The sequence below is a fragment of the Papaver somniferum genome, unplaced genomic scaffold (assembly GCF_003573695.1).
Source record: "Papaver somniferum cultivar HN1 unplaced genomic scaffold, ASM357369v1 unplaced-scaffold_117, whole genome shotgun sequence".
In the NCBI taxonomy this organism is placed as follows: Eukaryota; Viridiplantae; Streptophyta; class Magnoliopsida; order Ranunculales; family Papaveraceae; genus Papaver; species Papaver somniferum.
The window spans coordinates 10,628,803-10,656,459 of record NW_020620714.1 but is presented as its reverse complement, the minus strand read 5'-3'; the positions used below and the strand labels follow the sequence as shown (position 1 = coordinate 10,656,459).

General features: G+C 38.0%; 1 protein-coding gene, 1 long non-coding RNA gene and 1 pseudogene across 2 annotated transcripts; 1 reads left to right on the top strand and 2 right to left on the bottom strand.

The window, feature by feature from the left end:
• Positions 1–157: 157 nt before the first annotated feature.
• Positions 158–1,255, bottom strand: LOC113329953 (annotated as a pseudogene).
• Positions 1,256–8,871: 7,616 nt separating this feature from the next.
• LOC113329573 lies at positions 8,872–11,825 on the bottom strand. The gene is made up of 3 exons (XR_003349940.1): positions 11,646–11,825; positions 9,701–9,785; positions 8,872–8,995 (listed from the first exon to the last, which is right to left on the bottom strand). It is a non-coding gene; the product is annotated as an uncharacterized LOC113329573 (long non-coding RNA).
• Positions 11,826–26,121: 14,296 nt separating this feature from the next.
• LOC113329847 (L10-interacting MYB domain-containing protein-like) lies at positions 26,122–27,353 on the top strand. Its single transcript, XM_026576671.1, has 2 exons — positions 26,122–26,454; positions 26,808–27,353. The coding sequence occupies exons 1-2, from the start codon at positions 26,122–26,124 to the stop codon at positions 27,351–27,353; spliced, it is 879 nt and encodes a 292-aa protein (XP_026432456.1).
• The last annotated feature ends 304 nt before the right edge of the window (positions 27,354–27,657 follow it).

Genomic DNA, 27,657 nt, shown 5'->3' with positions numbered 1-27,657 from the left:
GTAGATCGGGTTATCTTGATCAACGCAGAACATAATATTCATAGCATGCAAAACAAACAAGCAACAGAAAACCATCTGGAAGGATGGAGAGGATGGCAAAGCGGTCAGGATTGAAGTTTTCAGCAGTGAGAAACTGTATCTGTAAGATGCACAGTAATTACTCGCGGGAAACTACGACGACTTGTTTCCCAAGGTTGCGCCCGGTGAACAGCCCTATCAGTGCAGCTGGTGCATTTTCAAGACCTTCTACAGTATCTTCAACATACACAATCTTTTCCTCTGTCATGTATTGCTTCATCACTTCTACGAACTTCGGGTAGACGCGTTGAATGTGATCGAAAACCAAAAATCCTTCCATCCGGATTCGTCAATCCTTCCGATTCTTCGAGGTTGTACTGGGAAATCATTCCACAAGCGGCAATTCGACCATGGAGTCTCATGTTTGCAAGGACTGCATCTTTCCACCAACATTCTCGAAGTAGATATCGATCCCTTCCGGAAAGTGCCTGTAAACAAATAGAAACCTGTTATTTCCATTGAAAGATGGATGCAATCAAACACAAGGTAAATGTTTCGTAGATACCGCCAACCTTTTCAAAGCTGCTACCAAATCATGCTCTTCTTTATAGTTGAAAGCATCATCAAAACCAAGCTTGTTCTTCAACAAATCAACCTGAGTATCATCATGAAAAGTGAAACGATTATGCATATCATTAAGGACTTTAGTAGCAAAGCATAAAACTGATGATTTATAAAGAAAATTGTTCACCTTTTCTTTGGTTCCAGCACAGCCTACGACGTAACAACCCATCAGCTTAGCAAATTGTTCCACAAGTTGTCCGACTGCACCAGATGCAGCCGATACAAACACAAACTCTCCTTTCTTAGGGGAAGCAATCTCATGTAAACCAACATATGCAGTAAGGCCCGGCATACCTACAGCAAGATGTATGCAAGAATGAGTTTCATAAACCCAAAAGTGCATAAATTGTCAAGTTCCAGCAACAATAAAACAACGGCGACGAAACTTACCAAGGATTCCGGTATAGTATGAAAGAGGTAGATCAGTGTATTTGATTTTCACAAGAGTTGAAGGTTCAGGGTTTTCAAGGAGGCTGTATTGTTCCCAGCCAGTGATTCCCCGAACATAGTCACCTTCTTTGTAGTTTGAATGATTATGTTCTTCATCGTGGACTGCTTCTTGAGTTGGTGATATGTCATGATTAATTACATGGTATAAAGACTTGTTGTTATTGATTTCACTTCATTATATAGTACGACCAAGAATTTAGACTGAGCCAAGAGAGATCTACGCATTCTAGTAACAGGTTTTTCTCGTCACCATATGAATGAGAAAAATGTGCAGTGGACCAAAAGTAAACTGCTGGACCATTTATAACCTTTCTGATGGAAAGTTTACATCACTACTTCTTTCGGTATAACGTAACCATCAAAAACAACTCTATTATGAGAAACTACTGTATGTCCTTTGTTATTGTCTTTTGAATGGGAGTTATTTGTGCAAAAATGACTAGGAAGATATCTGAATTTGCTTCTTCTTGAATTTAGGGACTTATCATTTGCAGGAACAATTTAGGGACTCTACTGCGAATTTAGTGTACTATGAACTCATAATGGGCTATCATTTAACTTGTAACAATTTTTACACGGGCTTGAGGTTGAGTCACGAGTAAGTAAGCCCGTAAATGTGACAAGGTTGATACCCTTATAGAGGATATATAAATTAATCTGAGTTTGGAAAGGTTTTCTGACGGATATTTCAGAGGTTTTTAAAGAGGATTTATTTCACTACAAGGCCAGCATTTTTTTTTGTTTTGCAATGCTGTAGAAAGCAAAGTCGTCTTTGTTAAGTCAAACCGAAGAATCAAAGAAGACATGTAACGCAAAGCGAACTAGAAGATGAAGGCAATGAAAAGATTTGACTATGGTCAATCGAGCTTGATAATGATGAGTCCCAGAACCCAAAAACTTACAAACTAATCAAATCTAAAATACCCATGTGTATGCACAAAACGAATTGTGTTATATATAGCTCTCACAGCAGCCCACCTGTGTCTTAGAAACCACAAACTACGCCAATATCACTCAGAGTACGCCAAAACAACACCCATTGAGTCGGTACGAATACAAACGATAACACAAAAATGCTCAAGCTAAGTAGTTAGTTCAAAACTAACACTCACAGCACCCAAAACATTAGCACCTGCATCTCCAACAACCACTCCAACACCTGCTCTTCCCGGACTTCCCCTAGCGGCACCATCACAACAAAGCATCAATTCATCAAGATTTGGAGGATTCCAAAAGCACTCTTTTGGCTGCATCACCTTAACTCTCCTATGCTGCACTCTAAAAGAAAGATAGCACCCTAAGATCGTCTTGATTTTGGATGCCAACATTTATTATAACCTCAAATAAAAATAATAAAAAATATATATCATCCTTGATACTGTGAAAATTTCTTCAGTTTTTGCCTTTACGTACTACTCTCATCAACTTCTTGCGATTCTCAATGAAGAATCAATATCTTTACCATACTTACTAAATGAAATGGGTTTGCACACTGCTTATAGCAAAATCCAATATTCTGGCATTGTATTACCTTGTTTGCCTCTTGTGCAGAGAATCATTTGAATCATGTGAGTCTAGGCAACTTCTGCTGATATATGGGTGAGGAAGAGTTTAATGAGAGACAGATGGTGGCAGCAGCGGGGGTGGTTGTGGTGCTGCTGGTTGGTAAAGAAGAAGAGGAGCATTAAGAATTGTAGCAGTAGTAGTGGAAGCAGTTAAACGACTTCAAACCACAGCTAGCAATCATCTCCTGATGCCTTGAAAGAAACATCGCTCTTCACACATTGAATCGCTTGAAAATCTTGGAAGCTAGCAGCATGATCATCCACAATATACTTTCTGAAGTAGAAGTTTAAGGGGTCATAATAACAAAGGCTGTTTCTTTGATACCAACAGAACCTTGTTTGGTTCTGCAAGAGCAAACTAATCATAGTCAGAAGTCTTTTAAAAGTGTACTAAATTCGTTATGAAGAGGCGAAGAAACGCGATGTTATTATCTTGTAATCAGAGCATAAGGGAAACTAATAATTTCAGCAGAAAATAAGTTGAAGTAAAAATGTCTACGTGAGAAGTCTTCTTTTGATCCTGATTATTTTTAATCCAATGTTATGTAGCAGAAAGGAAGGGAATACAACATCCCTCTGTTCTATGTTCCTGATTTTTTTAATCAAGAAGTTCATAATCTACATGGTGGCCATTAAATTCTACCTAGTTACATTAGTATACACAGACTCTGTGTGATAAGTCGAACAAGACTCGAGAGTCAAAACATATACATAAGAATCAAGTAAACAGTAACAATTAAGACAGAATCAATGAAAAAAACAACTTACATATGAGAGGAGAAGCAATTATTGCAATCAGTTCTGCTCACTGGCAATTCTGGCAGCTTGAAACGTTATCGAAGGATAAGGAGAAATCAAAAACACTTCAAACTGTCTTATAACGTTGCAGACACAACAAGTTTCATACGGGAATTCATCCATCATGTCATCAGCATCACAAGCACTCTCCTTAGGCCTTTTCAGCTAAAATTTGATCTCCTCGGCATCGCAATGTTATCCATTATGTCATCAGCATCATGAGCACTCTCCTTTTAGTCTTAAGCTTTTTCAGCTAAAATTTGATCTCCTTGGCATCATCGTAATGTTAGGAAGAGTTATCTGTAAGGTATTTTGAAGCTATTCCATCCAAGTTTCATGCATCCCTGCACCAAATTAAAAGTTGTAGTATATGTCCACGGTACATTTTCAAGAAGATACAAATAGTTGTTAGGATATAATTGAACAAAAAAAAGTGTGCTAAATGTAGTTAGAAATCAAGTTGCATCCATAAAAATTGTTCTCTTGAATAAAAATTGTTTTCATCACTTCTTTAGCTGAAGTTTTCAATTGTCCATTTACTAGAACACCACACTGTAAACATTCGCGCATATGTACAATGACATCAAGAAATCCTTAATATAACAAAACAATTCAAGACTTCAATTAGACACATTCCTTCACAATTGAAAATATTATCTCTGGAAAGTCATTATTATGAAAACTCTAGTCTCACACTAATATAAGAGAAACAAATGAGTTAAAGCAAGAATGTCCAGGTGAGAAGTCTCCATTTGATTGATATCTTCTAATCCAATTTTACGTAGCAGTAAGGAGAGAAACACAGCATCCCTCTGTTCAATGTTCCACATTATCAAGAAGTTCCTAATGTACGTGGCGGCCATTGATTTCGACCTAGTTATATTAGTGTACATCCAGAGTCTGTGTAATAACTCAAACAGGACTTTGAAGTTGAAACATGTACATACTGCAACAGAACTTACTAATGAGAGGAGAAGTCATTACTGCAACCATATCACTGATAATTCAGCTAGCTTGAAACGGAATCCAAGGATAAAGAGATATCAAAAATACTTCAAACAGTCTATATTCATCCATTATATCATCGCATACTGCTCCTGAATGGTGATCCAATCTCTACAAAAACAACAAGTTTTGCTGTTCTTGTGCCAAAGTTTATTCCTTAGTACTTTCTGCAAATCTGCCAATTGGAAAGAAAATTATTAGAAAAAACTATCAAAGCTATAGGAGATCAAAATAGGGAGATAGATATAGATTAACAATCTATAACATAAAAAGTGTGCCAAGGATAGCAACAAAGCAAGGAAATTTAGTTAGAAATCCAGTTGGATCCGTAATACCACACATATGGATGCAACATTGTTTTAACACGGTTCTCCTGAATAAAAGAACATTTTGGTTGCCACAATTCAGACAGTTCACTAGCTAAAGTTCTTGATCATATTATACACATTAACATCAAGTAACCCTTAATGTGACAAATCAAGACTTTAATCATACACATTTTTTTACAATTGAAAACATTGGCTTGGCAAGAGTCATTACTAAAAACTCGGCTAAGGAACCCTAAAGGACATGTTTACATGTTTGTTTCTATAACCTAGATGTCAAAAATCAAACACTAGAAATCAAAATCTCAATTAATTTACTCATTTGTGTCAGGATTGACAACCGCGGAATAACGGATCTTGAGATATTATGATGAATAATAAGTAAACCAAGCACAAGCAACTATAATACGAGAAAGATAAATCAACTCACAAGATACAAGATTTATAGTGGTTCAACCAATACATACAACTTGTATATATTGTCTACGTCCACTTTGAGCCGCACCAACTCAAATCCACTATGAAGAAAAACGATTACAACGTTGTGTGAATCCTAGCAAACCCTTGGTTACACCGCAACAATTACACGAGACGATAACCTTGTCTCTTGTTCCTCACCAATATGCTCTCACAACGAAACCCTAGTTTTTTACCCTAAAAGCTACACAAGAAAGAACTCTCTTTTCTCTCTAAAACAATTTTCTTCACATAATTCTACAAGGCCTAATTACCTATTTATATAGGTTACAAACTTGTCCACCAAGAATTGTAGCCGTTTTAGGAAACCCTTTTCCCAAAACAGTCACGGCTAACTTAGGAATAATTAGTCTTCAATTAACTAACAATCTCCCACTTTGAACTCATTTATTGTCTTCAATTCTTCTTTTCTTCAACTTTGGATTTGAGGTGCTAAAACAACTTTCTTGTTAGTGCGGCGCCCCTCCCGAATGAAATGATAACGAATATCTATATGCTTCGTCCTAGCATGATATGCTGAGTTCTTGGATAAATGTATAGTGCTTTGACTGTCGCTAAACAGAACACTATCTCGTTGTTCCTTTCCCAACTCATCTAACAAACCTCGTAACCAAATCATCTCCTTGATCGCTTCTGTTACTGCTACGTACTCCGCTTCCGTAGTACACAATGTCACCAACTTCTGTAAACGTGAGTTCCAACTCACTGCAGCTGACCCCATAGTATAAACATAACCGGTCGTACTTCGCCTTTTATCTACATCACCTGCGAAGTCTGCATCCACATAAGCTTTCAAGATAGAACCACCTCTTCCGTAACACAATGGTATGTTTGTGTTACCTCTCAAATACCTGAGAATCCACTTCACACCTTCCCAATGTTGTTTCCCTGGGTTGCTTGCATATCTACTCACTACTCCCACTGCATGTGCAATATCCGGTCTCGTGCACACCATAGCATACATTAGACTCCCAATAACCGAAGAATATGGTACGTTAGCCATGTATTCCTTTTCTTCATTTGTCTTCGCACACTTCATACTTGAAAGACGAATTTGACTTCCAAGTGGAGAACTAACTGGTTTAACATTTTCCATATTGAATCTTTTCAACACTCGTTCAATATATTCAACCTGACTAAGCATAAGTACACCCTTAGCTCTGTCTCTTGTGATCCTCATACCAAGAATCTGTTTTTCTTCACCAAGATCTTTCATAGAAAACTCACTTGCTAATTGTTTCTTCAAATTCTCAACTTCTTGTAGAGATGTTCCGGCAACCAATATATCATCCACGTACAGTAATAATATGATGTGGTCAGAACCGCACCTTTTGAAGTAACAACAATGATATGCATTACACCGTGAGTAACCACCTCTATGCATGAATTTATCAAACTTCTTGTACCACTGTCTCGGGGCTTGTTTTAAACCATACAAACTCTTCTTTAGCTTGCACACCATCTCTTCCTTGCCTTTTACTATGAATCCTTCTGGCTGCTTCATGTAAATTTCTTCATCTAGGTCACCATGAAGAAAAGTTGTCTTTAAATCCAACTGTTCAAGGTAGAGATATTCAGAAGCCACTAGACTTAACACTACTCGAATAGTAGTCGTCTTCACAACTGGAGAAAATATCTCGTTGTAATCAACACCAGGTTTTTGCTGGAAACCTTTCACAACCAACCTCGCCTTGTAGCGAATATCTCCATTTGCTTCAGACTTCATCCGATAAATCCACTTATTATGCAACGCCTTCTTACCTCTTGGTAATTTTACTAACACCCAAGTGACATTCTCCTCAAGTGAATTCATCTCATCTTCCATAGCAAGTTTCCACTTGCCTGAATCATCAACCGCTAGTGCTTCTTTAGTATCTTCCGGTTCACCTCCATCCGTAAGTAATAGATAATTCAGAGCATACCTTGGGTTTGGTTTTGGAGTTCTTGATGATATTCGTACTTCTTGTGGAACTGTAGGAGTAACTCCCACTGCAGCAGAAGTCCCTTCTTGTACTTCACCGCCCTCAACAACATCGTGCTCTTCTTGTACCACACTTTTTCCAGAAACATCATATATATCGATATACAACTCCTTATCGATGTTGCTTTATCCGGCATCTTCAACTTGTGTTTTATTCCTTTCCTTGTGCAGCTCATTATCATTAAAAGTGACGTCTCTACTTCTAATAACTTTGTGACCCTCGTAGTCCGAAAGTTTATACCCAAAAGCATCATTTCCGTAACCAAAAAATATACACTTCTTTGCTTGAGCACCTATCTTAGACCTCTCATCGGGACTAAAATGAACATAACCAACACAACCAAAAACTTCCAAATATGAAAGATTTACCTTTTTTCCGGTCCAAACCTCCTCTAGTATCTTCATATCTAATGGACTACTAGGTGTCCTATTGATTAGATAAGCATCCGTCTCTGTTGCATGTTCCCAGAAGGTCTCGGGCGAACCATACTGCAACCTCAAGCACCTTGCACGTGCATTCAACGTCCAATTCATACGCTCTGCTACTCCATTCTCCTGTGGCGTCCTTGGAACTGTCCTCTCCAAACGAATTCAATTTGTAGCATATAACTGTAAGAATTCTATTTTGTCATATTCACCACCGTTGTCTGACCTTAGACACTTCAACTTCAGACCAGTTTCTATTTCAAGCAAAGCTTTCCACTTCTTAAACACTTCATACACCTCGAACTTATTCTTCATGAAGTAAAGCCACACCTTCCTTGAGTGATCATCAATAAAGGTGACATAATATTGGAACCCGTTGTGAGATGCAACATCAATTGGTCCCCATACATCAGTATGAACCAAATCAAGTTTCTCACTTCTCAAGGCTCTGCCGCCTCTGCTGAAACTAACCCGTTTTTGCTTCCCAAGAACACAGTCTTCACAAAAACTCATATAAACAGACTTCACCTTAGGTATATATCCTCCCGAACATAGAATCTTCATGTTCGTCTCACTCATGTTCCCTAATATTCTATGCTATAAGTTAGTGTCTTCACCACTACAAGCCACTGCTAAAGTAGTTCCATCTGAAGTCCGGTATAGAGTACGGACTCTAACTCCACGAGCTAATACCATAGCTCCTTTCTTCACTTTCCAATTGTGTTTCGTAAGCACAACTTCACAGTCATCATCACAAACTTGGCCCACATACACCAAGTTCTTCTTCAAATTTGGAACGTGTCGTACATCCTTCAATTTCCATGTCGAACCGTTGACTTTCCAAATTACATCACCCAAACCAATGATATCGCATGCTTCACCGTCACCTAAGAATACTTGGCCATAGTATCCTTCTTTATAAGAGATCATAATACTCTTATTACCCGTTGCATGGAAAGAAGCTCCCGAGTATATAATCCAAGACTCATCTTGCTTGTCCTCAGAGAGTAGTAGAAAACTGTGACGCCCCAACTCTTGCACCTGTTTAGCTAATAGGATTAAAACCTAATTGAAGAATCAATTCCAGATTGATGATTTTAAGAATCATAATTACATAATGTGAACTAAAAACCAACTTGAACCCAACAATCTGATATTTATAGGAGAAGAACTCTCAAGTGATATATTAATATATTAGTATGTTGTTTTACAATAAATAAAGAATACAAATATACAAAGGAAACATAAATGTAACACGGTTTGCTAACGCTTTAAACTAAGAAAACGGATACCTTCACGTGCACCATTTCTTCTGGTAACTGAAACTGAAGTGGGAACGAGTGAGCACATCATCTCAAAAGGGTGCTCAATGAAAACATATAACTCTCAAGTAATCACTAACATGCTTCACAGTTCTAAAAGAATATAAATTGAAAGAAATAAGAATAACCTAATCATTCAGCTATTTATGCATCATGAAGCAAGTGTCAATCTAACCTCGCCAAACTCATTGGAGAAAACGACGCGAGAGCAACCCTAATCAATAATAATAACATCGTCCACACATAGTTCCCATACAAACCATGATTCGGAATACTACCATCAAGATCAGAAAGTTAGACAAACAAGCATAATCTGCACACGAGTGATTTCCCTCAAATAGAATAATATGTATAATATCATAACAGATAAATTACCGCCCTACTAATGAAATAGTTATAATAATATTTAAACGGATGAATTACCGTCCTACTAAATAATATTGTCGACGGATGAATTACCGCCTTACTTAACTTAGCTAAGAGCCGTGGGGAAACACAGACACTCCTCGAAGGGAAATCTCACAATGCATATCATAAACAATACATCGAACCAAACATCGTACATACATATACAACATACACATCATACTCAAAGATACATGAATAGTACATCAAAGAACACGCGATCATGCACACCGATAGTAAGGACTCATCATGCTCGCAGATAAAGAAAGCTTAATGATTACAAAAAGGTTACAGAGTTCCCACCTGATTTGATGACAAGCCACTCCTACCTTGAATTCCTCCATCTACGGGTTCATCCTTTGAATCGATCGTTGTTAATAAAGATTAACTGTTAATCACACAATCACTGATTAGCCAAAAGGCTCACAGAAGGCTCATAACATAATCTCATACAAGTATCTAGTTATAGGCTAAGTGAACTACATAATTTTTCTAAACCCGTTTATGGTTCTACACCCCTTTCAATATCTATCTTTTACATATCTAAGGTTTACTAATTCAATTGGTTTGGTTCTATAGTCCATTAGAAAGGTCTTAAGAATGTCTACATCTTTGTAGAAGGAACTAAAGGTCATCTCGGACCACAAGTGGTCCAATTCATCAAAATAGGAAAACTAGGTTTAAGCCCAAGTTCACTAATCTCGGACCATTAACACAAGGCCTAGTCTACCTAAGTCAACTAACAGTCAATAACCATCAGAGGGGTCAATTAACAGTCAACATTGGTCAACTGTCAGGCCCAGTCAATGGTCAATGGTCACGATGGTCAAGTCTAATCAAAGGTTAACTCGGTGGGTCAACACGGTTCAGCTCAGTCAGATAAACTGAGTCATCTAACAACAGAGTCAGTCGGACAACTGACTGGGATGAATAACATGCCAAAACCTATGCATAGGCCAGAGCTCTTGCTCAAGCTAAGATCACTAATGCACAAACAATATGCAACACAAGATATGCCAAGACTACATCCAACAACCTAACTCTACTTCATTAATTTATTTCAACCAGATTAACTTCAATTACATCACTTCAGTCACACATTCAGTTCAATCTTCATTCATTCCAATTTCAGTTCACATACTGTCCTAATCATTTCTGTCTTTAATTCCAATACACTACCCAACTCAACTTCAAATACACTCGAGACAACAACCCAGTCTTCACATGCTCATAAGACATTCTTCCAAATCTTCTGCCAGTTCAATAACACAACCATATGCAGCTCCAATTCCATACACCGACTTAATCTCATTACATTTCCTCTAACTTCAACCACACTTCTAGATGCATTAACACAATCAAGTCCTTGCTCTTAACTGAAGACACGAATCCAACTTATTATCCAGCCATACTTCATATCTTCATGTCAGCAATAACAGCATCATCAACACCTTTCTGGAAACTCGACTCAATAGAGAATCCATAGTTATCCTTCCACAGTTACCATCAATTCTAACTACATAACCCCCACCTGTAACCAACCACTAAGTTTAGTTCCAACAATCAACCTAGTTGAGTCTCTGGCAAATCAATAGCTTCATGTGCAACACAATTAAACTACTAATCCTACAAATTCATCTAACTGCATCGTCTTCTTTATCACTTCAACAATTCCAGTTACAAACACAATCCCATTAGCTACAATTCATCAGTAATTCGAACCCCAACACTTGCAGTTTTAAAACATAGAGACAACCCATCTCTATCTAACTATTAATGATATCTCCACTTCCCAAGCCAGCAAACTCATATTTCAAAACCACTAACTAAAAGCTTCACCTGCCACCTGAACTTCACCAGCAACAGTTCTCTTGACCATCTTGTTCTTCCTCCAATTTCAGAACACCAAAGTAACAGTAACCCAAATCTTCTCAGACTACCCTTAAATTCCCGATTCCTTGAATTTATAACTCCTTCAACTCTGTGACTAAATTTCACATCTAATCAAACCCAACTCTTCTTCGAACCACCATCTTCCAATTTCCCTTATTCAACCTTAATTAAACTCAAGAACCCTAATCTACTAATTTGGGGAAGAACAAGGGAACCCCTAATTCTCTATGAAATCAAAATTAAACTTCAAATAACGATTCATACACCAATTAACAACAAACCCATCGACAACTAATCAATTAAAATCCATTTCAAACAAAACATCAATCGTTTACGAAACCCTAATTAAACTTACCATTCTCTGTACTTTGCAGAACTAGATAAGCTTCTGAAACATCACCTTCTTCATCTAATCATCTTGTATAACAAAGTCTACAAGAATTCTGATACAAATAACACTCAAATCTCCGAGACTAAGATCGACAGGGAGACATAGAAGAGGAACAGGAAAGAGAACAAGAAGAGAAGAAAAGAAGAAAATAAAAAATGAAAGAGGAAGAAAGGATCGAGTTTATCTACTCGAATTGAAGATAAGGTTGACTAGATTAAGGCACCCAACAATAGGATAAGGGCTGCCCAGACAGTAATCTGATGAAATCTTTATCCGATTGACACGTTTGAGTAGTCTATATCGCGTAACCTTTCGAGATCTATCTAGTGATACTAGTTCCGTATCTAAATTAATGTTAGATTAATTTCTATTAATTACGGTTCATCTCTATTTAATCGAGTCATTAGCGACCTAATCGTCTCTTAACTGGTCTAATAGCGTTGACGAGCTTGAGGGTCCTTATAAAAACCTTCTGTAATCACCTTCTTGTTATCAACAAGGACCTTCACCGGTTCCGCAAAACTACGTTGACCTCTTCTTGATTACCTTTGTTTCCACCATTATTAGCACCTTTGTTTTCCGGACAATCGCGCTTGAAGTGTCCTACTTTCTTACACGCCCAACACTCAACAACACCTCTAATCCGGGATTGAGATCTCCCCCTAGACTTTCCTCTATACTTCCATCTAGATTTGTTGTTGTTGTTCCGATTTGAACTCCTGCCTCTATCTTCTTCCTGCAAACTAAAGGCCGAGATTGAAGTACTAGAACAATAATCTTGTTCTATTCTTCTTTCCTATTCAGCAATTAACCTTTGTTGCACATCATCAAGCTTCAAATTGTCACTCCCTGTAGAATTACTAATAATTCTTCTTGCGGTTTCCCAACTCTTTGGTAATGACGACAACAACCTTAAAGCTTGAACTTCATCATCAAAAGTAATACTAACACCATGTTTGTTTACTCCTGACTCATCTGAGTCGTCTGGATCTGAATCATCTGGATCTGAGTGAAATCACCTGACTCATCTGGATCTGAGTCGATATGTTTGTTTTGAGTCAGATCTGACTCATCTGACTCGGAAATAAGTGAGTCAGTGGTTTGGTCCCATGAGTCAGAGGTATTTTGTTACCTGACTCAAATGAGTCCGAGTCAGGGGTTATGTCTGAGTCAGAGGTCGAGTCAGATCTGACTCAAAATGGAAAACAAACGGTCTGACTGCTGACTCGATCCGAGTCAGGGGTTGACTCAGATTCAGACGCCGAGTCAGCTGCAAACAAACAAGTTCTAACTTTTAAACTTCCCAAGATGTGCTGAAATCGCTTCGCCTTCTTGCATCTTAAGATTAAATAATTGTTCACACAATGATGACTTTTGATACAACTTTTCAAGTTTATCCATAAGATCCTTCGTACTAGTTTCCTCTTGTACGTTATTATAGACTTCCTCCGTTAGACATCTACGGATCATGGCTATACACTTACGATCAAGAGTTGTCCATTCATCGTCTTTGCATGCTCCCTTTTTCACAAGTCCACCCAATGGATCAGCAAGGTCTTTCTCATATAGGTAATCTTCCATATGAGACTTCCAAACTGCAAAGTTCTTCCCATTAAAAACTTTAACCCTAGATACCGTACTTTCGTTATTATCACCCATAACTCCCACTCCAATCGTACTAACCCTAAAGCTCTAACCCGAGCTCTGATACCAGTTGTCAGGATTTTCTTATGGAATCACTGACAACCGCGGAATAATGGATCATGAGATATTATGATGAATAATAAATAAACCAAGCACAAGCAACTATAATAATACGAGAAAGATAAATCAACTCACATGACACAAGATTTATAGTGGTTCGACAAATACATACAACTTGTATATATTGTCTACGTCCACTTTGAGCCGCACCAACTCAAATCCACTATGAAGAAAACGATTACAATGTCGTGTGAAATCCCAGCAAACCCTTGGTTACACCGCAACAATTACCCGAGACGATAACCTTGTCTCTTGTTCCTCACCAATATGCTTTCACAACGAAAGCCTAGCTTTTTACCCTAAAATCTATACAAGAAAGAACTCTATTTTCTCTCTAAAACAATTTTCTTCACACAATTCTACAAGGCCTAATTACCTATTTATATAGGTTACAAACTTGGCCACCAAGAATTCTAACCGTTTTAGGAAACCCTTTCCCAAAACAATCACGGCTAACTTAGGAAATAATTAGTCTTCAATTAACTAACAATTTGGTACTTGCATAACATTAGCATTGTGCTGAATGACTCACTATGTACTCAAGTCCCTACAATTAGCAACTTTTTAGCACCAATTCATTGTTGGAATTCTCTTTTCTTATACTTCTGCTATCGGTGGATTTGCGTAATTGACTCCCAAGGGCTTATTCTCTACATTATGAGAGGTAAGAATCAATGGAAATTATTCATTAAAAATTAAATTTGAAACTGATCTTACTAGTTCTTTGGTATTTACATCCGGATATGCGCGTGGTCGTTAACAAGAACCAGGTATTACCGCCTTATCCCACATGACAAAGCAGATGTCGTTGGTAGTCCCCGGCAACGGCGCCAAAAACTTGATAGTCCCCGACAACGGCGCCAAAAACTTGGCAGGTCCGGAAGAGTGTATAAAATGAAGCAATAAAAACGGGGGCCTACAGTAATACCGCAAGTGCACGGTCGTCGGTTGTAGCTCGTGCAAGTACGGGTCGATCCACAGAGATCGGGTGTGTTTTGGAAGTGTTTTAGCTAATTGGGTTCCTAAATTGTTGTTGGGTTTTGAAGCCTTTTGGCTTAAATTGGGCTTTGAGTGCTAATGGGTTTGTTCACAATAAAAGGAACTGAGCTTGGGCTCAGTTGGTCTTTGAAATGCAAATGGGCTTTGGCCTTAAACTTAGGCTTTTGATTAAGCCTGAATTGGTTTGGGCCTTAATGAATTTGGGCTTTGGTCTTAAACAACTGGGCTTTGGTTAAGCCCACAGTTGACTGAATTGGGCTTCAGTTTGAAGTGTGACTTGGGCTTGGTAATGAATTAGGCTTTGGGCTTAACTGGGCTTCAAAGGCTCTTGGGAGTGAACTGAGCTTTTGGGCTCAGTTGGTTGGATCTTTAGTTAGGCCTTTGGGGAGGAAGCAGCAGGAGAAGAAGTGGCAGGGCAGCAGCAGCCTGGCAAGACTGCACAGCAGAAGGGCAGCAGCAGCAGAAGTGGCAGCAACAGCTGCAGCAGTGCAGGAGAAAGAGGTGCAGGGCAAGTGCAACAGCAACAGCAGAAGGGAAGGCAGCAGCAGCTGCAGCTGCACAAGCTGTGCACAGCAGCACAAGGGAGCACACAGCAGGGGAAAACAAATAGCAGCAAAGGCCTAAGCCACAGAAAACAGTGCAAGTAAAGATGAACAAAAGCAACAGAAAACAACACAGGATGAACCAAGGCCTAAGCCAAGGGCAGGGATGTGGTGAAACTAAAATGAGCAAGGCTAAGCTAAGGCAAGATTACAGGAGGTATACTAAAAGAATGGGAAGAAAACTAGCTTGCTAAGAGCACTAGTTTCTCCCAATGCTCAATCAACAGTGCAACCTAAGCATACAACAAGAATGGTAAGATAATCAGCTTGCTATGAGCACTGATTTCTTCCATTGCACAATTACATCAATGCTTCACAGATATCTAGCCTAGCATTAACAGGAAATGTGACAGTAAATTAAACACAATAGTGAACATGTAACAAACATCAACAGGAAAGAATAGCATTAACAGGACACAAGTATTAACAATGAACATTTAACTAACAGCAAGTTTAACAGCAAGTTTAGCAAGTTTAACATAACAGTGAACATAAACATCAACAATGAACACAAACATCTAACAGTAATAACAAACATTAACAGGATACATTTAACAAGATATGAAAATCTAACATGAACATGAAACTGAACTGTGAACTGAAATTAACATTTAACAGAAATTAACAGTTAACAGGACATGAAAGTCCTGGATGTTGGCTACTCCAAGCATGAGTTCTAACATATACCCATATCATCTATTTATACAAACAATCAAAAGCCCCAAAACAGTGAAATTAGGGTTTGGTGAAAATTGAAATTAGGTTTTACCTAATCACTGATAGCACTCAATAGCTTCGACCCAATCTTCCTTGTCATCTTCTCTTGCTTCCCATACCTCCAATTGATCTATATCATCAACTAATTTCACCAACTCACTCTTAGGGTTCAGTGGTGAGAGAATAGGCGAAATTAGTTGTTTGATAGAGATTAGAACGTGATATAGGTGATGGGTCGAGTGTGTATGATGATTTGAGAGGAGATGGTGGTGGTTGTGGAGTTGGTGGTGATGATGGTGGTGCGGCAGTTGCAGGGTGATGGCTCTGCAGAGGGGGTTGGTGGAGAAGAAAGGGTTCGATGGTTTGGGAGAGAAGGTTGTTTGGTTAGGTGGATGGGTTCGGGTGATAGGGTGTGAGGCGGCTTCATCGAGTCTTGATGTTCTGTGACTCTGAGCTGCGAGATGCGAAGATGGTAGGTAGATCGGACGGTGATGCGGAGGCAAGCGATGATCGACCGTTGGATTATATGATACAACAAAATGAACGGTACTTGATGGGGTTAGGTACTGTAGTGTAAGGCGGAGATATCAAACGTTGATGCACAGCAAGGGAGCGACCGTTGGATTCAACTACCATCTAATCTGAAGGCTTGGAATTTCAGCGCTGTGGTGCTCGGCATAGACTTCAGATTTTGATGCTCTATGAAGGAGCGACCGTCGGATGCTTCTGAGAACTGATCTGATGGCTGAGAACGGAGGCGCTTTTGTGTGTAGAAAATGAGGTTGTGCGCACCATTCTTCGCGGCTTCCTTGCGTAATTTCTCCCGGCTTTTCACTACTTTTCTGCTCTTTTCGCTCCGCGACTCATCCGAACTTTATTTATTACCTAAAAATGCAAAATTAATTAATAAAAAATTTATTCTTGAAAACAATGAAAATACAGAATATGGGATAAAATGTAGAATTAATGCATAAAAGATGAGTTAAAATGCCAACAAAAAGGGATAAATATATACAATATTTGGCACTCATCAAATACCCCCAAACCTGAATTTTACTTGTCCTCAAGTAAAACAAAACTAAGGAAATCCTAACTATACCACTGTCGCTGGTCTCTCGAATGCATTTAGCGTATGCACTAAGCCTTTTAAACCACTAAGTGTCCCTAGTGGACGAGTTGAAGTCTCGTGAAGGTTTACCAGAGGTGTGCCTACAAAACCTAAGGACAAATATAAGCTCAATTCCATCAAACGTGACATGTGCAAAACAGTTAAGCTCACAGCAAAATGGAGATGTCAATCTAGCTATCGAAGGCACAATCCTAGCACTGATAAATAAGGACATGTGATAAGAGTGTAAAGTGTATCTACACATGTGTAAAGAAAGATCTGAAGTCATGACTACTAATCACCAAGAGATAGTTTCTCAGGCTAAGAACTGAGGTCGAAATCTAGCTAGCTGTCCGGACTTTACGAGAATTGTGAATGAGTTGGAGGTATTTCACAATTCTCGCGTTGTACATCAATGGCATACACCCTCCTTGATTACAACGAAACAACAAAAGATGACTATTTACATGACTCTTATTTACATTGACTATTCTCTTTTATTTTGGAACAAGAGATGATGGAATTGATAATACTTGATTTTTTTTGTATTTTTCTGATTTTTTTTTTTTTTTCTGAATATTACATCGTTTTTTTTTTTTTTTTTTTTTTTTTTTTTTTTTTTTGCAAAAGAAACACTTTTGATACATAACAAAAAGAAACAAAATTACATGACACTTTGCAAGAGGTAGCCCTTTTTGATGCACCCAGTTAAATTCGATGGTTGTCTTTCTTAATGTAACCTCCACCTTCTATCCCAACCAACCAAAGAACAAGCTAGTCAAGTTTCGTTCAGTATTCTAAAGTGATTGGCAATCGTAACTTCCTATCAACACCTTGAAGATCGAGGCCATACATGTATTGGTAGATCGTGCGCGTGCAAATTTCTTATCACTATGTGAATTGTGCTAGAATCAGGGTGCCTAAATATCTAGACTAAGACTCCTAATAAAAATACATATTTGCACAAGAGTCAACATTTCAAGGTAAATGAGCTCCATTTTTATGTTTTTCATTTTTTAATTTTTTTGAATTTTGTTTTTCAATTTTTTTTGGAATTTTTCAATTTTTTCAAAAAGAAGAAGGAGTTCGTTTTCAATTATAGCAAATTATCATGGTATACTCTATACCCCCAAACCTAAACTAAACATTGTCCTCAATGTTTCAAAATATGGAAAGAATTAAAATGCAACATATGGAAAGGGACATGCTGAGTAGAGTAAAAGGAGAGAGAATACCCGATTCGGCGAAAGCAGAATTAAAACTCCGTTATTCAAGGCAAAAATCCAACATATTTCAGCCGAGATCATATTGGATTAGCAAAATATATACAAAAGGAACAAAAGGTTTTTTAAAATTTTATCTACTGGATTATATACAAAAAATTCACCATACACTAAAAGTCTAAAGAGTTGAGGATCAACCCAAAAGAAAAAGTGTAGAGACAGAGAAAGTTTTAAAACACTAAAATTGGACTTAAATGGGATGAGAGTGAAAAACCGAATGAATCACCCCTAAACCTAAATTGTTCAACAGGTTTACTTTTAAGCACAAAATCTTTTAATTTTAAGGGTTCAGGATTCAAAAGGTCTAACTCATAATGGACTGTTTTCGGGATGGGCAAACATGCAATTTCCAACTGTGGCTCAAAGTGTTATATTTTGAAGCAAAATAGTCCAAGAGGACTTGGGAGCACACAGTTCCAATCCTAGATTAGGAATTTTCAGAAAAATTGGTTTTACAATATGGTACAAACCAAATCTAGGTTGGGTGGAAGGCCACAATTGTGACTTAGGTAGAAGAATAGGCATATCATTATCAATCAAATCAAAATCTTCTAACTCATCTACACATGTCACATCATGCTCAATCATCAATCAAATTGGCAAGATTACAATCAGAATTATCAACATCATCAACAGATTATTTCGTGTATCGGCACATCAGGGGAAACATCACATGGAATACTAGAAGAAATATCATGCATTAAGGTCGGGGCAGAGAAGCCTAATGTATTGAACCCAAAGGTTCCATAACATTTTCAGTATAGACATGTTCTTCTAACATAACATCATAATCATCATCATCATCATGATAGGCATTTTGCAATCTAGGATAATTTTCAATCCTAAGGTCGGAGCTATTACAAGAATAAAACTCTAATTCATGGGGATGATTCATATCATGTGGTGTTGTTCCTGTTTCCCTAACGGATTCCCATTGATGGGTTTTCTCTGCAATCTCGGCTAAAAAATTCCATGCATCATCCACAGATTTATCAATAAACTCACCATTACACATAGACTCAACCATGGTTCGAGATTTAAAGTCTAGTCCCTCATAGAGGATGACGACAAGTCTCCACTTCTCAATTCCATGGTGCGGACATTCACTCAACAAATCATTAAAACGTTCAAAATAGTGAAAAACAGTTTCCTCATCCAATTGGACAAAACAATTGATATTTTGACGAATAGCGATGGTCCTATGATGTGGAAAATTTTTTGGAAAAATTGATTAGTGAGTTGTTCCCAAGTGGTGATTGATTGTGGTCTCAAACCGTAAAACCATGTTTTGGCCCTTTCTTTTAAAGAAAATGTAAACAAACGCAATTTCAGAGAGTCTTCGGACAAATGATCAGGTTGCATAGTCCGACAAATTTGTTCAAACTCTTACATGAGTATAGGGGTTCTCAGAATCGAACCCTCGAAATATAGGAAGTATTTGTATCATGTTTGCATTTATTTTAAAAGGGTTATTGGTTTGAGGTAATACAATACATGATAATGGAATTTGTATTGATGGATACATGTATTCATGGAGGCACGAGGTTGGTCCATTTTGAAATGACACAAAGCCCACTATTTGGTTTTAAATGGGAAAATTTAAAAAATTTGGTTTATGGGAAAAATTTGGTTTTGATGGGCTGTAAAAGAAAAGTTTGGTTTAAAATGGGAGCAAAAAAAATTTTTTTTTTTTTTTTTTTTTTTTTTAATAAATAAGAAAATAAAATTTGGTTTTTGAAATGGGAGCAAGCCCACTGTGCAAGCCTCTAATGAAATGGAAGGAAGGCTGCGGCCTACGAAAATCCAAGTTTTAATTCTTGAAAGTTTAATTTGGCCCAGTTGGTTAAGGCCCGACGTTTGTTTTAAAACTTTGGTTTCGAGGTCCACTTACAAGTCCACAACCAGTTATAAGCTCAGCTGGGTTTAAACCCAGAGTCCAAAATACAAGTCCAATGGAAGAATTTAAACAAGCCCACAAATTAAACAAACAAGCCCACAAATAAATTATTACAAACCCAACAGAAAATAAGAGAAGCCCAAAAATTGGCTTTAATATTACATGCCCACAATTAAAAATTGGAAGCCCACAATTCGGGTTCTCTTAAATGGGTTACCTTTTAAGCACAGCCCAGCTGCTCTGATATTGTTGCAAAAACCCAGTTGGGTTTTGGTTCTTTTCCTTGGTGGCGTCCCAGCAGAGGAAAAACAGGTTCAGAATCAGCAGGTCCAACAACAAATGAAATGAAGCAGATGCAGATGCAAATGCTATGCAGTGAAATGCAAAATAGCTAAGAAAAACACAGATAAAACACAGCACCAATCCCCGGCAACGGCGCCAAAAACTTGGTAGTCCCCGGCAACGGCGCCAAAAACTTGATAGTCCCCGGCAACGGCGCCAAAAACTTGGCAGGTCCGGAAGAGTGTATAAAATGAAGCAATAAAAACGGGGGCCTACAGTAATACCGCAAGTGCACGGTCGTCGGTTGTAGCTCGTGCAAGTACGGGTCGATCCACAGAGATCGGGTGTGTTTTGGAAGTGTTTAGCTAATTGGGTTCCTAAATTGTTTGGGTTTGAAGCCTTTTGGCTTAAATTGGGCTTTGAGTGCTAATGGGTTTGTTCACAATAAAAGGAACTGAGCTTGGGCTCAGTTGGTCTTTGAAATGCAAATGGGCTTTGGCCTTAAACTTAGGCTTTTGATTAAGCCTGAATTGGTTGGGCCTTAATGAATTTGGGCTTTGGTCTTAAACAACTGGGCTTTGGTTAAGCCCACAGTTGACTGAATTGGGCTTCAGTTTGAAGTGTGACTTGGGCTTGGTAATGAATTAGGCTTTGGGTTTAACTGGGCTTCAAAGGCTTTGGGAGTGAACTGAGCTTTTGGGCTCAGTTGGTTGGATCTTTAGTTAGGCCTTTGGGGAGGAAGCAGCAGGAGAAGAAGTGGCAGGGCAGCAGCAGCCTGGCAAGACTGCACAGCAGAAGGGCAGCAACAGCAGAAGTGGCAGCAACAGCTGCAGCAGTGCAGGAGAAAGAGGTGCAGGGCAAGTGCAACAGCAACAGCAGAAGGAAGAGCAGCAGCAGCTGCAGCTGCACAAGCTGTGCACAGCAGCACAAGGGAGCACACAGCAGGGGAAAACAAATAGCAGCAAAGGCCTAAGCCACAGAAAACAGTGCAAGTAAAGATGAACAAAAGCAACAGAAAACAACACAGGATGAACCAAGGCCTAAGCCAAGGGCAGGGATGTGGTGAAACTAAAATGAGCAAGGCTAAGCTAAGGCAAGAGACAGGAGGTATACTAAAAGAATGGGAAGAAAACTAGCTTGCTAAGAGCACTAGTTTCTCCCAATGCTCAATCAACAGTGCAACCTAAGCATACAAACAAGAATGGTAAGATAATCAGCTTGCTATGAGCACTGATTTCTTCCATTGCACAATTACATCAATGCTTCACAGATATCTAGCCTAGCATTAACAGGAAATGTGACAGTAAATTAAACACAATAGTGAACATGTAACAAACATCAACAGGAAAGAATAGCATTAACAGGACACAAGTATTAACAATGAACATTTAACTAACAGCAAGTTTAACAGCAAGTTTAGCAAGTTTAACATAACAGTGAACATAAACATCAACAATGAACACAAACATCTAACAGTAATAACAAACATTAACAGGATACATTTAACAAGATATGAAAATCTAACATGAACATGAAACTGAACTGTGAACTGAAATTAACATTTAACGAAATTAACAGTTAACAGGACATGAAAGTCCTGGATGTTGGCTACTCCAAGCATAACTATTACAAACACCCATAGTCTATTAGAGCTCACAAACAAAAAACCCCAAAACAGTGAAATTAGGGTTGGAGAAAATTGAAATTAGGTTTACCTAATCACTGATAGCACTCAATAGCTTCGACCCAATCTTCCTTGTCATCTTCTCTTGCTTCCCATACCTCCAATTGATCTATATCATCAACTAATTTCACCAACTCACTCTTAGGGTTCAGTGTGGTGAGAGAATAGGCGAAATTAGGTTGATAGAGATTAGAACGTGATATAGGTGATGGTCGAGTGTGTATGATGGTGGAGGTGTGGTGGTGCAGTGGAGTGGTGGTGATGATGGTGGTGCGGTGGCGGACATGGTTTGCAGCAGGGTGATGGTTCTGAGAGGGTGGGTGGAGGAGAAGGTCGATGGTTGGGAGAAGGGGTGTTTGGTTAGGTGGATGGTGCTCGGTCACTAGGGTGTGAGGCGGGTGTATCTAGTTTTGATGTTCTGTGACTCTGAGCTGCGAGATGCGAAGATGGTAGGTAGATCGGATGGTGATTCGGAGGCAAGCGAGGAGCGACCGTCAGATTATATGATACAACAAAATGAACGGTACTTGATGGAGTTAGGTACTGTAGTGTAAGGCGGAGATATCAAAATTCGATGAACAGCAAGGGAGAGACCGTTGGATTCAACTACCATCTAATCTGAAGGCTTGGAATTTCAGCGCTGTGGTGCTCGGCAGAGACATCAGATTTTGATGATCTATGAAGGAGCGACCGTCGGATGCTTCTGAGAACTGATCTGATGGCTGAGAACGGAGGCGCTTTTGTGTGTAGAAAATGAGGTTGTGCGCACCATTCTTCGCGGCTTCCTTGCGTAATTTCTCCCGGCTTTTCACTACTTTTCTGCTCTTTTCGCTCCGCGACTTATCCGAACTTTATTTATTACCTAAAAATGCAAAATTAATTAATAAAAATATTTATTCTTGAAAACAATGAAAATACAGAATATGGGATAAAATGTAGAATTAATGCATAAAAGATGAGTTAAAATGCCAACAAAAAGGGATAAATATATACAATATTTGGCACTCATCAGTCGTTAAATCATGATAATCCTATTTCCGAATCCGTTCATACTGATTTTCTAAACCAACCATCTTCTCTTCTCCTTCCAGGGTATATAGGGTATATGAGACACAAATCCATGTTCCATTTATAACCCATTGTGATGGTGGTGGCACTAAAGATAATAGTGGTGTGATAGAAGAAGATGGTCAGTAGAGGAAGAAGATGGAGGATTTTGAGCTGTGCGCCGCCGTAACTGGTAGACCGATAGGAGAGTTGTTTTTATGAGTGAGATAATCTTGTTGAACCCTAAAGCCTTATACGAGCACTTAAGTGGCCCATGAGACGACAAGGCACGACATTAGAGCTTTTCCGGTGGTTGTTGTATGTATTTCCAATGTGGCAACGCAAACAAGATATTTTTATTCCAAATTTTCTTAAATTTAGGTGAAAAAAGTTGTTCATCTCCAATGGTATTGTTTGTGATCATTTTTTATTAAATGTAAATTTTATGTTTAGTAATTTTAAGATTTTATTAGATCTAAAAATGATTATTTATTGTATTAGAATTAATTTTAGTAAATAAAATACATTTTTAATTTAAAAAATCTAGGATGGTAGACAATGTCAAGGGGAATGTAGGAAACTAGACATTCCCCTCCATATTTTCTACCTAAAATCATGCATACATTGATTTACGACATCCGGATTGGAGAATGATTTTAGAGAAATTGGATGTGCATCCTAGGTGAATTTTGACATTTATTGGAGAAGCTCTTAGCCGCACATGGGTTCTAGGAACATCATCAGCCCGTGCCACAATGATCGATATAAAATGAAATGAATTTAGACCTTGTTTGTTTGCAGCTGACTCGGTGTCTGGATCTGAGTCAACCCCTGACTCGCACCGAGTCAGCACTTAGACTGTTTGGTTTGCATTTTTTATAACATCTGACTCGGCATCTGAGTCGTGCCTAACCCCTGACTCGGTCCCTGTAGAGTCAGGCATGGAAATGCTCCTGAGTCGGTGCCTATTACCCCTGAGTCATAGAAATTGACAAAAATGCCCTCGATATTATATCAAAAAATTACATTTCTTATTTTCTCATTTTCTTCGTTTGTTCCGTCAAGAGGAGAGATGGGAGATAAGCAACCAAACCCGATCTCCATCATCGCCCTCATCTGATATCTCCTTCGTCTTCAACTGATATTCTCCTTCATCACCTCATCTCATCTTTTGATCTGTTTCATATCATCTAAAAGCTTCCTTTTGAATCATCATCATCTTCAGGTATAATATCCTGGTTAGTGCTACCAAATCATCAGGTATAATTCTTCATCATCATTGTTATTGTAATTGCTAATAATTTTGTTTTTCTTTTTCTGCTATCTCAGATTAGGGTTCTTCGTTTTCATTTTAATTTTTTTTATTAGGGTTTGTTCTGCTATATTGAATTAGGGATTGAGTATGTTAATTGTAGGTTCTTCTGGTGATAGATCTTGGGTTCTATCAATTAATTTTTCTGGCGTTTCTACTGAATCTTGGGTTCTTGTTTACTGATTTCTCTCTGAAGTGATAGATCTTTTCTGGGTTTCTTATGGTTTCTGTAATTACGTAGTTTGAAGGAGCTCAAATGAATCAGGGGATATAAACCTCTAAACAAAACGTCGCACCAAGTGTTCGATAAAATACATGACTGAAAAAAGAAAAAAAAAGGGTAAAAGATCTTATTGCATTGTTTTCACATTTCAGTAATGGAATGAACGATTTATGGTTGGATTTAGATTTAATTTGATCATTTAGACACGGGTCTACAAATGACTAATAAATGAGTGATTTCTTTGGTTTTTTATAATCTTCCATAGTTTTATTTGATCATTGTATATAAAAATTCTTATTTATTTTTAAATATCTTATTTTCCACTTAATTAGTCCATGAAGCAGTATCTGGCCGGGAGATGTTTCTGTTTTACAAGCATGGCTTGATGGAAATGCTAGTAATACTTATAGTCCACAGTTATTAGTTAGTATTGACAACGGGTTGATATGTGTGGTAATACTTATAATTTTTTTTGTTAGTCCTTCATATCACTACGGAAGAAATGAGACCTTGAGATAAATTGTCTGTAAGAATTCCAGTATTAGGCTAACTGTCTTTTGTAATGGCTGTAGACTCGCAGTTCAGAAGATTCGGCTACTTTACATTTTCTATAAATATATATTTATTTTCACATGGGCCTTGTGAATGAGACTAAGGTAATGGTTACAGCCAATGATGATAGTATCACAGTTAAATGTCGGAAGTGAATTGGTTTTGATCCCCATGTGTGTTGCCTAACCTTTGGCTTTTGTTCATCCTATTAGGATAACTTAGCTAAGTTTGTTATGAATGCATTTTATTGAAAATAATGAAAATGGAACTGTTTTAATTGGTTTGTGTTGGTTTAAAGAGGTTTATGAAAGATTTTGAATATTGGTCTCTGTAGCATTAGGTATATTGGTCTCTGTAGCATTGTGGTTGACCTTACTATGCTTTTCTCATTTGTCCAATCAGATTTGCAATTTGTGAAATCAGACTTGTGTTGCTTTAACTGTTTTAATTGGTTTGTGTTGGTTTAAAGAGGTTTATGTACTGTGTACTAGAGTATTTATGAACGTATGTGATAGCACCATCTAATGTGCAACGCGGCTTTTGATGCAGAGACCTCGACATTAGTTTGAAAAAATGATGATGTGCTAGCGCCATCTAAGCCTTTTACCTGCTATGTGTTTTCTCTTATTGTACTCTTCTCTTTTTGGAAAACATTTGCTTATACAAATGCTGTTTGGTTGCATTGTAGGGCTAGTTCGCATATAACCTTATACATTATCTCAGTAGGCAGACATTTGTTTCCATCACTGGATCCTAAAGCAGGTATTTTTTTCTCGGCCTTTCTCCCGTTACATATAAAATAACAATGTAGATTTTTTGAAGTCAAGTTAATCTTTCATCCATAATGAGGACAACAATGCTGATTGCAAAAAAAAGAAAGATACTCTGTTTACTTTCTCAGTAGTTAGCACACTCTCTTATGTTTCAAATTACCCACGTCTTGTATTGTTTTACTTTATGCTAGTTCTCTATGGAGAAAAAAGAAGATGAAAATGCAAATAAGATAACTTTTAGGAGCATCCCAGCATTTAGAGGATTATTTATTGACCAATGTTTGGCACAAGCTACTGAGCATGGGTTTTATGGAACTTCTTTGAAGCAAACTTCGTGGGGAAATTTGTGCAAATACTTTTCTGAGAAGTATGACTGCACTATCACCCAAAAGAAATTGAGAAACCACTGGGATTACTTGCGCACCCAATATGTCACTTGGTCCCGTCTCTTAGCAAGAACCGGGCATGGGTACAACGCGGAGACGAACACTTTTGATTGGAGCGAAGAGCAGTGGATTGAATTAGACAAGGTAAGAGATTGTCTTGGCTTTCTTTGTTGATGTTCTAATCCATGAGGTTTGAGTGACAACAAAGGTGTCTAGTTTCCAGTGCATGCCACTTCTCTATTTTTTTTTAGTGTCTCACTGCACACAGCCATAGTTTTTTTAGTTACTCTCAATTTGTTTTAACTTAAAGAAGCAACAACATCTATTTTATCTTTGGCATCACCTATCCTTGAACTTTTCAGTTTTGAATTTTTTGTAATCTTATTTTTCTAGGTTGTAATACAGCTCTAGATACAGTCAGATTCGGTGTTTTTTTCTTCTGATGTTACATCAATCAGCTGAACATATTTATTGATTTTACTTTCTAATTGATGCAGACAATCAAAAACGCCAGTCAATTCAAGAACAAGGGACTGGAAGATGCAGAGAAGTTGCAGAATTTATTCGATGGGAAGTTCTCTACTGGAGTTAATAGGGATACGCCTGGAAGAACGGAACCACCTTGTTCAGCTGGAACTTCTACAACTAATGGATCTGAATCTCGTACAACTCATGGAAAAGAACAAAATCATGAGGATGACAACGAGGTTGATTCTAGTCTCAATGCAAAGGGGAGTGGCAGGAAAAGGAAGAAGGAAATGGAGGAAGCATCAAGTGATCTATTAACTGAGAAAGTTTGTTCTATTGTAACATCGATGGAGACTCATCTTCAACATAAGAAACTTGCTCTAGAAAAGGATAACGCGGCCGAATTCATGAAAGCTTTGGATAATTTACTTGAGACTGATTGTATCACAATGGATGAGTATTTGAGCATAAGTTTAAAAGCTTCAGAGATGCCTGGTTGGCAGAAATTGTTTGTCAGTTTGAAAAGCAATGAGCTTCGTGTTGCCTTTGTACACAAGCTTTTAAAAGAACGTTGAGAAATCTTACGTGATGAGATAGCTAGTCTCCTTTAGATTTGTTGCTTCTTTTATGTTTGTAGGAATGAAATCTTTAGATTTTATTGTTTTGTAATGTTTAATTCCATCAAAAGAAAGAAGTTGTTTAGAATGGAATGGAACAATTTGTGATGTTTCATTAGTGATAGATATTATGGTTTGAAATGTGCATAAGGGAAATTTATGTCCAAAAAAATCCAGTCAGTTGAGTCAGGTCTGACTCACAAAACAAACATATTTACTGACTCAGACCTTAGTGAGTCAGATCCAGATGAGTCAGGTGATT